A 12,376-nucleotide genomic window follows, 5' to 3' on the forward strand; every position below is an offset into this window, starting at 1 on the left:
GCAAATCATGCTTAACAAATCGATTGAAAATTTTTGAGGATGTAACTAGTAAGGCATATAGGGGAATGAGTAGATGTAATATACTTGGATTTTCAAAAAGGTTTTGATAAGGTGCCATACAAAAGGTTAATAGGCAAATAGGTGTGCCTAGAATTGGATATTTGCGTGGCTAGAGGATTGGTTAACAGGTAGGGAGCAGAAAGTGGGCACAGAAACATTGAAAAGAGGAGCAGGAATAGGTCATTTGGCCCTTCAAGTCTGCTCCGCCTATCATTATTATCATGGTTCCAAATCAGTAACCTGTTTCCCTCCCACTTTCCCCTTATGCCCGTTGATCGCTTTAGCCCCAATAGCTATATTTAACTCCTTCTTGAAAGCATATAATGATTTGGCTTCAACTGCTTTCTGTGGTAGAGAATTCCACAGGCTCATTTGTCTCTGGGTGAAGAAATTTCTCCTCATCTCAGTCCTAAATGGGATTTATTCAAGTTTGCATGTAATGAATAGTGGAGTACCACATAGTTCAGTGCTGGGCTCTCAGCTATTTACAATCTATATTAATGACTTAGACGAAGAGATGGCGAGTAATGTATCTAGGTTTTCTGATGATATAAAGCTCGTGTGGAAAGGTAAGCTGTGGGGAGGACACAGAGAGGCTGAAAGAGATACAGATAGGTTAACTGAGTGGGCAACAAGATGGCAGTTGAGTTATAATGTATGGAAGTGTGAAGTTATTCACGTTGGATGAAAGAATAGAAGAGCTGAATATATATATTTTTAAAAGGTGAGAAACTTCATGGTTAAGGAGACGGGTGTACCCATACAAAGAATGCAAAAAGTTAACATACAGGCACAGCAAGCAATTAGGAACTAAATGGCATGTTGTCCTTTATTGTAAGGAGGTTTGAGTACAGGATTAAAGAAGCCTTGCTGGAGTATTACCAGGTTTTGGTGAGACCTGTATCAGGTCAGGTTTTGGTGGAGGCAGTAACGGTCCACTAAATTGGTCCCTGGGATGAGGGGTGTGTCCCAAGATGAGAGGCTGAGCAAACTGGCTCTATTTTATCTGGGATTTAGAAGAATGAGAGGTTCCTAAAATGTACAGGATACTGAATGGTCTTGATAAAGTAGACGCTGAGAGATTGTTCCCACTGGCCAGAGAATAAGGCACAGTCTCAGGATCAGGGACAGATCATTTGGGGCTGATAGGAGGGGGAATTATTTCATTCATAGGGTTGTGAATCTTTGGAATTATCTGCCCTTGAAGGTTGTGGATGCTCCGTCATTAAATATATTTAAGGCTGGGATAGACAGATTTTTGCTCTTTGGGAATTAAGGCAAATAGGAGTCGGCAGAGAAGTGGAGGTGAGGCCCAAGATCAGCCATGATCATACTGAATGGTGTCCTCCTGCTCCTATTTCATGTGTACTTATAATACATTATTTTAAATAATGGATACATGAAAATTAGTTCAAATTAATTCATCAACAGACTCCAATGATTGTTATAAACTACTCAAGCTTTGCACTCATGGTTTACAATGTCATCTGAATCATTCAATGAGATTATTTCCTCGTAACCACATTCAGGTATTCCCATAAACCTAAAAATAATCCTAAAATGTGACTTTTAGTTACATATTTTACAAACTTGAAAAAAATAATCTTATTCCTTGTGAGAAAGCCAAAATATAGAACTGATATACTTTCTCACTACCTTATACTTTCTCACCATTTTATGCCAAAAAGACATACGTACAAGTGTGAGTGCTCAAAAGCACTCATAATTTTTTTATCAGTTCTGAATTATAACCAAGGCTAATAAGTCATTGAAATCAAAACACTTTAATGCGTATGAGCAGAATAAATATGTCACTACATTTTTTTGTACGTTTCATAAATTTACTGCCCAACAGAAGAGAATCAAGTTTCTCACCAAAATATATTATATATTTTTTTGCATATTTTGGTGTCACTGATAAAAGTCACAGAAATTGCCAAGGAGGTTCATGTACTGAATTCTGAGGCACCCTTAACTGAGTTACAAGCAAACTAACATTAATTCAGACATATTGACTGAAATCGTCACATCAAGAAAACAGACATTTAAACAGGTCAGCAGATCAGTAAATGAGGAATTAGAAAGGATCCTAACTAATCATCAGGGCATCTGATATGAAAAGTGTTTATTACTTCTGTGCAGAACTACTATAGTGGCAGAAACTGATTCCTAAATTTTTACTTTTGTTGACAAGTTGTTATCAATTAGTTTAATTAAACTGCAAAAGGTAAAATGAATGTTATCAGTCCTTCAAAAAACAACTATGAATCTCTTAGTCAATCCATTAACGATGCCTGTGAATGTGCACAGGAACATGGGTTGCCTGGTCTTAAAATTTTAAAAGTGAATATGCTGATTTATAGAACATCCGTGATTTTGTTAAGGTCACTAAACCGCTGTAGTCTTGCAGATGACACAAAGCTGGGTGGGAAGGTGAGCTGTGATAAGGATGCAGAGTGAGTGGGCAAATAAATGGCAGATGCAGTTTAATTTGGATAAATGCGAGGTTATCCACATTGTTAGCAAAAACGGGACGGCATCTATTATCTGAAAGGTCGTAAATTAGGCGAGGGGAATGTGCAACGAGACTTGGGTGTCCTCGTGCTCCAGTCGCTGAAGGTAAGCATGCAGTTACAGCAGGTGGTAAAGAAGGCAAATAGTATGCGGCCTTCAATTGTGACAGGATTCGAGTACAGGAGTAGGAATGTCTTGCTGCAATTATACTGAGCTTTGGCGAGGCCACACCTGGAATAATGTGTGCAGTTTTGGTCTCATTATTTTAGGAAGGATGTTCTTGCTACAGAAGGAGTGCAGCGAAAGTTTACCAGACTGATTCCTGGGATGGCGGGAATGAGGTATGAAGAGAGATTAGGATTGTAATTCGCTGGAGTTCAGAAGAATGAGGGGAGATCTCGTAGAAACCTATAAAGTTCAAACAAGACTAAACAGGGTAGGTGCAAGAAAGATGTTCCTGATGATGGGGGTGTCCAGAGCCAAGGGTCACAGTCTGAGGATATGGGTCTACCATTTAGGACAGAGATGAGGAGAAGTTTCTTCACCCAGAGAGTGGTGAGTCTGTGGAACACATTACCTCAGGAAGTAGTTGAGGTCAAAACATTGTGGGCTGGATTCTCCGTTTGGGAGACTATGTGCTGACACTGGTATGGGAACAGTGGCGTTTTGCACCTGAAAAAACGGCGCAAAACCTCCACCGATCCTCCGTCTGGCAAGGGGCTAGCAGGCACGCAGCGTAGAGCCCCCGGCTCTAGCTCTGGATACGGCCAGAGAATTGCTGGGCCGTGGTCACTCAAGCGCACGCCGGCGGCCTGCAGCAGCCGCACCATGCAACATGGCGCCAGCCGCACGCGGACCCGACCTGCCAAATTATGCCCCCTTTTGGCCAGGCCCATCACCGCCGGACCACCCCCCCCTAACCAGTGCCCCCAGCCCCTGCGAGAGCCCCCCCCTCACACCCGCGGATCAGCACCCCCCCCCCCACCCCAACTGTGGCAGCGCTGCCACGCCGGGTTCCCGAAAAAAATAGCACACGCGCCCCACACCGTCAGGAACTTGGCCCATCGGGGACAGAGCATCGGAAGAAGGCCTCAGGTAACGTCCTGATGCCGTCCCGACAGCCTGGAGGGGGGCGGAGCATCGCCAAAGCGGCACCGCCCCCGATTCCGGCACTAACGGGGAGTCTCCGGCCGATCACCAAACGCGATTATGGTGTCAGAGACCGGAGAATCCCGCCCTGTATGTTTTCAAGAAGCAGCTAGTTATAGCACTTGGGGCAAAGGGGATCAAAGGTTATCAGGGGGTTGGAGGGGGTGGGGTGGAGGGCAGGATTAGGTATTGAGTTGGATGATCAGCCATGATCATAATGAATAGCGGAGCAGGCTCTAATGGCCAAATAGCTTCGTCCTGTTCCAATTTTCTATGTTTCTATGTAACTTTCAGAAAAGTAAGGCGTCTCTCTGCAGCATCTCACCATGCAATAAACCAAAATCGAATGCTCTGATCATACAGGTCACTAACATGGCTTCACCCACTGATTTTGATCTATGCCAATATACAATAGGAAGCAATTTTTTGTCTCACCTGAGTTCGATTAAAAGCCACACGAGCGAACACTGCCTGGGAGATGCCAGCTCGCTTCAACTCGTCACGAACCCACTGGTAGATTTCGGAAGACACTTCAGCATTCGATGAACTCTGTTGTTCTAATGGTTTATTCATGGTCCGGTTGACAGGAGGGTGGTTCAGGTATTGTTGATTGAGGGACTGTTGTGCCAGGAGTCTGTTGACAGCAAATTGCTGGTTTAATATTTGGGCCATAACCAGCTGCTGGTTCACCAGCTGTGGGCTAAGAGGTGCAGAGACAAGTCCAGGATGCAAATTGGAAAGTTGGGACCTAGCAGCAGGCTGACCACTATGAGGAAGTTGAGCAGGTGACGGTGGCTGTGGCAGTTCAGTACCATTCCCAGGAACTGTTGGCGATCCAAAGTTTATATGATTTGTTCCTTGTTGAGAAATAGACAGTTCAGACATGGTCTCCATTTCAGCTAAAACAATAAAGAAAACATGCTTCAGAAATAAGATATGAACTGAAAATGTTCCAAGTTGCCAAAATTAACGGTCAAAAAATATTGATTATTGCACACAAAATAAAAAACTTTTTATGTACGCTTTGCCATTGATGATAGCTTGGATTAATATTAAGCAGGTGTTAGAATCGTATCATAGAATCATAGAATTTACAGTGCAGAAGGAGGCCATTCGGTCCATCGAGTCTGCACCGGCTCTTGGAAAGAGCACCCTACCCAAGCCAACACCTCCACCGCGTAACCCAATAAGCCCACCTAACCTAAGGGCAATTTAACATGGCCAATCCACCTAACCTGCACGTCTTTGGACTATGGGAGGAAACCGGAGCACCCAGAGGAAACCCACGCAGCCACCGGGAGAGTGGGCAAACTCCACACAGAGTGACCCGAGCCGGGAATCGAACCTGGAGCTGTGAAGCAACTGTGAGGCTATCAGCAATATAAGGCTATACATGGGTTTGTGCCCATGTAGATGTATTACATTTTGTCCTATAACTGTGTCAGACATAAGTGAAACTTATTGGAATATTACATAAATGGAAGTACTTAGCGTGCAACAAACCCAGTATCTGGCTCACACTTCAATGCCATGTTTGCATTTGTGCAAATATCTACGATTGATTGGTTCATTCTCTATATTCACAAAATAGCAACAAATCTTAGTTGAAGGGGCAGGAACACATAGGTCAAACAAGAAGTGAATGGGTAAATGTACTTTCATTGAGAAACTACTATATGATAACAAGAGAAACAAACACAGTCAACAAAATGAAAGAAAGAACAAAAAAGGGAATGAGAAGTAGTCAATCACTTCAAACCAATCTGCTTGATGTTCTGGTTTTTGTCACACTGGAGTGCACAAAATTGCTCCCTTTTTTGAAAAATGCTCCTTCCTCCAGGTTTTTGCTCAAACACATTTGTGTTACTCCAAACCACCAAGAACCAATGCAATCGGGCAATGTATAAAATGTATTTTCAAATAAAATGTTTTTAACAAATATTGCTTCATATATTTAAGACTCGTAACTTGATACAGTAATGTTTGCTTAATACAGCTGAAACTGGGTTTCTGATCAAACAAAATAACCATTTTAAATAATCTTAAATTGATCATATTACAAAATATACCTATTAGTTTCCTTGAACGCAAAAGATTCAGCTTCATTTTTGGAGCCTCCCTAAAAGGCTGCAAACAGACATAATTAGCAGAAACTCCCAATGGTGATTAATTCATCCAGAGGTGGGAGTAGGGTGGGGAAGCGGCGGCGGTGGGGACCAAGGACGGACCAGTTTTTTTGGGGGGGGGGGGGGGGGGGCACTACTAGCACGTTGTGTTTTAAACTAGCACTAAAGATTGTGGAAACTCAAATTGCACTGAACAAAATGCGCACTTAAAGTGTTGTAATCTTTTGCAGCAAATATCGCGATAAAAAAAAGCACAAATAGAAACTCCAAATCATTATTTACTTATTACCTTTTATGATAATTGTGCGTCCTTTAAGTTTCTAGATATTGGTACTTACTGTTCATCTCCCAGGAAAGCTCCATGCGCCACGCCCCTACCAGCCAGTGCCCCTGCTCAGCAGCTGCTGGAGTGGAATTTACTCCAATTCCCCCAGGATTATTTTCAGGTTGCAACGTTTAAAAATAAACCATTAGTTTAGAAAAAAATCAGGTAGGCAGCACAGTCCCACTCTGGTCGTTATTCTGTGCCAAACCCTCCCAGCGACATGGATTCTGTTTATATCTGCATCCATTTCACTGGCTGCCAAGGCGGCTTGGATTCTGGCCCTCCTCTCCTACTCTTAGTATGGCTATGATCTCAGTACAGACCCCGGGGCAGTCCTGTCCCTCTGTCTTGCACTGTGACCACACCCTGAGTTCCACTCAGCACGTGGTGGCTCCCAGTATGACAGTGATCACTAGTCCATTGGTTTCCATACATCTGGATTTTCGCATGACACCAGGCTCACCAGCTGGAATTTTGTTCTCACCATCTGGCACAGAAGTGGGAAGGGTGGGTGTAGGGATCGACAACCATGTGCCATTGACAGGGAGGCAGCCATTGCCGCTGGACCGCCCTCTCAGTGGACCAAAGAGTGTATAATAGGAGGATTCCCCTCCCACCTCTGGGTCACCAGAGTTTGCCAGCTTTGATAAAAAGAGACCCTTAACTGGCCACTCAAGTGGCTCAATGGGCCTCTGCGCAGGAAAGCTATATATCAACTTCCCATCCACTGGCAAGATGACATGCAGGCAAGAGGATTACCATACTCCAACCCCACCTTCTTTTCACACTTTATGGGCCCCCCACCTTTCAGTCAATCCCCTGAAGGATAGGAGAATTCAGCCCATCACCTCCACTAGCACTTCCACAGCACGGTAGCATTGTGGATAGCGCAATTGCTTCACAGCTCCAGGGTCCCAGGTTCGATTCCAGCTTGGGTCACTGTCTGTGCGGAGTCTGCACATCCTCCCCGTGTGTGCGTGGGTTTCCTCCGGGTGCTCCGGTTTCCTCCCACAGTCCAAAGATGTGCAGGTTAAGTGGATTGGCCATGATAAATTGCCCTTAGTGTCCAAAATTTCCCTTCGTGTTGGGTGGGGTTACTGGGTATGGGGATAGGGTGGAGGTGTTGGGTAGGGTGCTCTTTCCAAGAGCCAGTGCAGACTTGATGGGCCGAATGGCCTCCTTCTGCACTGTAAATTCTATGACTACCATCTACCACTCCCAGCCCGTCAGTAAACCAAAACATACCCCAAGCCCCACTGTGGTATTTTGCAAAACAGACAAGTTCAAAATCCCCTTGCTTCGCATTACTTCTCCTCCTACTCTTCTGCTGTATCTCTCTCCCCATCCCTCCCTTAATCCCCCTTTAACTTCTCATTTCAAGTCCATCAAACCTTACTCCACCTGGGTTTGGAGTCACTGCTTTCCAACTTTGACCTTTTTTGTGTTTCATTCTGCAAACTCTCTCTGCTAATGAGAGGCTGTTTTCAAGACAACAGTGTCCGTCTCGTTGGCTGAGCCCTAGATATTTTCCAGCATCCAATGATACTCTTGCTGCATCCTCCCCATTGGGCCTCGGACTCTCCTCTGGCCTCTGATTATTCTCTTCCCTGCCCATCCTCAAAACTACTGCCTCTTACCAACTCCATCTCCTCCCTCTGTACACCCCACCCCCACCATTCTACCTTTGCTAATCCTGCACTTGCTTCATCTCACTCCCCTATAACCCTACTCTTGTTTTTGCCTTGACACTCTGGCTGTTTTAGCCTTAGTCTTTGACCCTGCTTCACATTTTCCCTCTAGCCTCTTGTATAACAGTCATACTATCCAATTATAGCCTGCCCTTTAACCAGGATTTATAGGGAAATACAGCACAGAACATGCCCTTCGGCCCACGATGTTGTACCAAACTTTTGTCCTAGGTCAATCATAGAATTTTGGACACTAAGGGCAATTTATCATGGCCAATCCACCCAACCTGCACATCTTTGGACTTTGGGAGGAAACCGGAGTACCCGGAGGAAACCCACGCACACACGGGGAGGATGTGCAGACTTCACACAGACAGTGACCCAAATCGAAATCGAACTTGGGACCTTGGAGCTGTGAAGCAATTGTGCTATCCACAATGCTACCGTGCTGCCCTTAAGAAGAAATTAATCTACACTCCATTATTCTACCCTAATCCATGTACCTATCCAATAGCCGCTTGAAGGTCCCTAACGTTTCCGACTTAACTACTTCCACAGGCAGTGCATTCCATACCTCCACTACTCTCTGGGTAAAGAACCTACCTCTGACACCCCCCCTATATCTTCCACCATTTACCTTAAATTTATGTCCCCTTGTAATGGTTTGTTCCACCCGGGGAAAAAGTCTCTGACTGTCTACTCTATCTATTCCCCTGATCACCTTATGAACCTCAATCAAGTCGCCCCTCATCCTTCTCCGTTCTAATGAGAAAAGGCCTAGCACCCTCAACCTTTCCTCGTAAGACCTACTCTCCATTCCAGGCAACATCCTGGTAAATCTCCTTTGCACCTTTTCCAAAGCTTCCACATCCTTCCTAAAATGAGGTGACCAGAACTGTACACAGTACTCCAAATGTGGCCTGACCAAGGTTTTGTACAGCTGCATCATCACCTCACAGCTCTTAAATTCAATCCCTCTGCTAATGAATGCTAGCACACCATAGGCCTTCTTCACAGCTCTGTCCACTTGAGTGGCAACTTTCAAAGATCTATGAACATAGACCCCAAGGTCTCTCTGCTCCTCTACATTGCCAAGAACCCTACCGTTAACCCTGTATTCCACATTCATATTTGTCCTTCCAAAATGGACAACCATTTTACCTGAAGACTCGGGCCTGAATTTAGTCAGTACAATTTCTGGCTACGCAAATCCAGCCCAGGAGAAAGTCTCCCAGAAAGTCAGATTTTCAGTCCCAGTGGGAGGGTGAAAATGGAAGTTGTGGCTGTCAAAGCTGGAATGAGTGCAGACTGCTGGGTGCGGACGCAGGCTGGATAGAATGCTTGTTTCAGTGCAACAGCACTGTGTGAAAGTTTTTTAAAAAGCAATAAAAATAAGCCCTCCAGTCCTCGACCCCCACACATTACCCATGCCCTATCCATGCAAACCCATTGCACCTCAAGTCCCCCACACAACCCCCCGGTTTTGTATATCTTCCATGTCAACCTTTGCCCCTCTACCCAACTCCCCTTTATAGACCCTTTGCCAACTTAGTGCCAACTCATATCAACCTAATGCCCCACAATTCCACCCTTAGCCCTTACATCTATCATGCCAACTCACCCAGGATCCACCATGGACAGACGTCAGGACCCTTACTGAGATTAAATAAAATTAAGTTATTGAGCATCTATTAAATAAATCACTATTTCAAAAATACACTCTCATTGACAAAACCCCATTCAATACATTTAACTTCCTTTAATTGCTTATAAAAACAAGCATTGGAATTCAAAGTTCCACTCCAAAGAGTTTATAACCACTTGGAGCTGTGATTCAAACTGTGAACTGAGCGGCACCCCACTGTGATAATGGAAATGTTATAAAATTAGTCAAGCAGCACTAACTCTGACATTGCCATTTTCAACACCAACATGCCATCGCCAGCCTCACAATCTCTACAACACCCTTCTGTAATTGACATCTGCCACCTTTAGCACAAGTGGATAGCACTGTGGCTTCACAGCGCCAGGGTCCCAGGTTCAATTCCCTGCTGGGTCACTGTGCGGAATCTTCACGTTCTCCCCGTGTCTGCGTGGGTTTCCTCCGGGTGCTCCGGTTTCCTCCTACAGTCCAAAGACGTGCAGGTTAGGTGGATTGGCCATGCTAAATTACCCTTAGTGTCCAAAAAGGTGAGGAGGGGCTATTGGGTTGCGGGGATAGGGTGGAAGTGAGGGCTTAAATGGGTCGGTGCAGACTTGATGGGCCGAATGGCCTCCTTCTGCACTGTATGTTCTACGTTCTATGTAACCCAGTGCTGATAATCCTCAATCTATGTCAACAGACTGATAGAAAGCAACCTTGTTTGAAAACATTTTTTCCAAATATTTAAAAGGCAGGACTTTTAAATGACTTGACAGCTCCAATAAGCTTGACGTTCCAATCAGCTTGACCGTTCTAATTAGGTTATGCAATTTTTACAAACTTTCATGTCTACTTTCAACAATCCCAAAAGGCACTTAACCTCTCCCAAAGGAGTCCCGGGACCATATCTAAAAGAGTACCCCATCTATTCAAACAATTCCGCAAAGTTTAGATGTGCTTGAATCTGCACGTGTCATTTTCCCACTCCAAGATGTTGACTGGAAACACTTGGTGTTGTTTATGAGCAGCTGCATTCTGGAACTGACCCCAATTCCCTCGCACCCTGGGATACAAGATGGGCTTCACATTCAGCAGGGGTCTTCCAGATCTGGGCCTCCACCGCATTTTAATTACGATAGAGAGGCCCTTCATCTTTTCAAAAATTCAGGCCTTAGTCTCAATTCAGTAAATACAACACAATACATTGACTAGTAACATAAAGAAAGTCCATAGTCACGTTCTTCCAATTTTTTCATTATGAATTTCCATGATCTGATTTCGAGGGTGTTACGTATGAAAAAATATATCATATCATGTTATATTTACAAAAATGCTTTCTCACACCAACGGCAGGAGAGTATAATACCAATATGATCAGTTTACGAAAGGTGGTTTCCAATATAAATGTGGGCAGGAGAATTTATAGAGGAAATAATAACAAGAAATAATAATTGAACATGTAAGGCTGAGATTGTATGCAGCCTATAACGGCAGGACACTTAATATGGGAGAAGACCTGCCTTAGACTCTCGGCGATGGGAAACCACGTCTTGATGAAGTTGGAGGGCAGAATAGGTTGACATGGGATTCCCAGCCGCCAGCAGCTTGATATGAAATCGGTTCATTAATGAGACAACTGACACTCATTATCCCTGAGCCCACAGCAAAACGTGGTAGTCTCCTGCACCCTTGTAAGGCCATCCAGCAAAACCTATCAGGCTTGCCAGCAGCCTCCCAGGTGTGTGTGGGGAGGGGTTATACTGTTCATTATCAGGTACTATGTACCTGATTGAAGGACCCAGCATCGGGTGACTCTTGACAGCAACCCCCCTGGCTTGCCTCCAACACCCCATGGCATGTACCCTGCATCCCCCATTCCGCCTTCAATTACCTTTTGCTGGGCTCCCTTGATGATCCTGACTCTTGGCTTGATGCAGTGCCACCTAGCAGTCACGGCTCTTGCTCCCATAGGCAGCAGTGACACGCACCAACCTCTGATTAGCTGGCAGGCATTGCCTTTGCTGCCAGGACCACAATCACAGGAGAAGCTCAATAGAGGCCAATTATGTGTCTGAAGGGTATTTAATTCTGTTGGGCCACCTCCACTGAACTGATAGCAGGTTGTCTCTCGGTTCCCCGACTGCTGGACGAGGCCCCACCTGGGCCTGACAAAAGTCTGTCCATAATTTTAAATGAATATTGAGTTGCAACTACATACCCTACCAAATTATACCCATTCTGTAATACCACTTCTGTGAAGACTATGTATAGTCATGATTTCCCACATAAAATGTCATGGGAGACTTGTCTGGTTCTGGGCAACCTAGGTTTTAGATAAATAATTCATCTGGTGGTAACGCTCAGTACTTGATGGATAAAGATCATATCAAAACTTGGCCTGCTTACAGCACCTTGAACTTACCTTAGTTGTAAAGCAGTCTGCGGAACTATTTTTCAGTCAGCCAGAGGCTAAATGTTTTCATCTGGTTAGTACTGCTACCTCACAGCACCAGGGATCCAGGTTCGATTCCTACCTTGGGCGACTGTGTGTGTGTGGAATTTGCACATCTTCCCCATGTCTGCGTGGGTTTCCTCCGGTTGCTCCGGTTTCCTCCCACAGTCCAAAAATTTGCAGATTAGGTGGGGTTATGGTTAGGGGGAAGAGAGTGGGGGAGGGGGTCCAGGTAGGATTCTCTTTCAAGGGTCGGTGCAGATTTGATGGACCAAATTACCTCCTTTTGCACGGCAAGGATTCTATGGATCCAATGGAACTCGCAAAATGCCAGAGGAAAACAATTAGATACAAGTATTAAGGGCTTGGTTCATTATCACAATGTGTGAAATAATCTTTAAAAAAAGAAAATGGCTGGTC

At 44.7% G+C, this 12,376-nt stretch overlaps 1 protein-coding gene across 6 annotated transcripts in view; it reads right to left on the reverse strand.

The window, feature by feature from the left end:
* LOC119966337 (DNA-binding protein SATB1-like) overlaps positions 1-12,376 on the reverse strand; it is a 169,195-nt gene that overhangs the window by 108,562 nt on the left and 48,257 nt on the right. For all 6 annotated transcript variants that reach the window (XM_038797837.1, XM_038797841.1, XM_038797839.1 and 3 more), the window contains one exon: positions 4,159-4,622. In XM_038797837.1, coding sequence (XP_038653765.1) covers positions 4,159-4,622 — 464 coding nt within the window. The remainder of the gene's footprint in view (positions 1-4,158; positions 4,623-12,376) is intronic.

Source organism: Scyliorhinus canicula, chromosome 5 (assembly GCF_902713615.1).
Source record: "Scyliorhinus canicula chromosome 5, sScyCan1.1, whole genome shotgun sequence".
NCBI classification, from domain to species: Eukaryota; Metazoa; Chordata; class Chondrichthyes; order Carcharhiniformes; family Scyliorhinidae; genus Scyliorhinus; species Scyliorhinus canicula.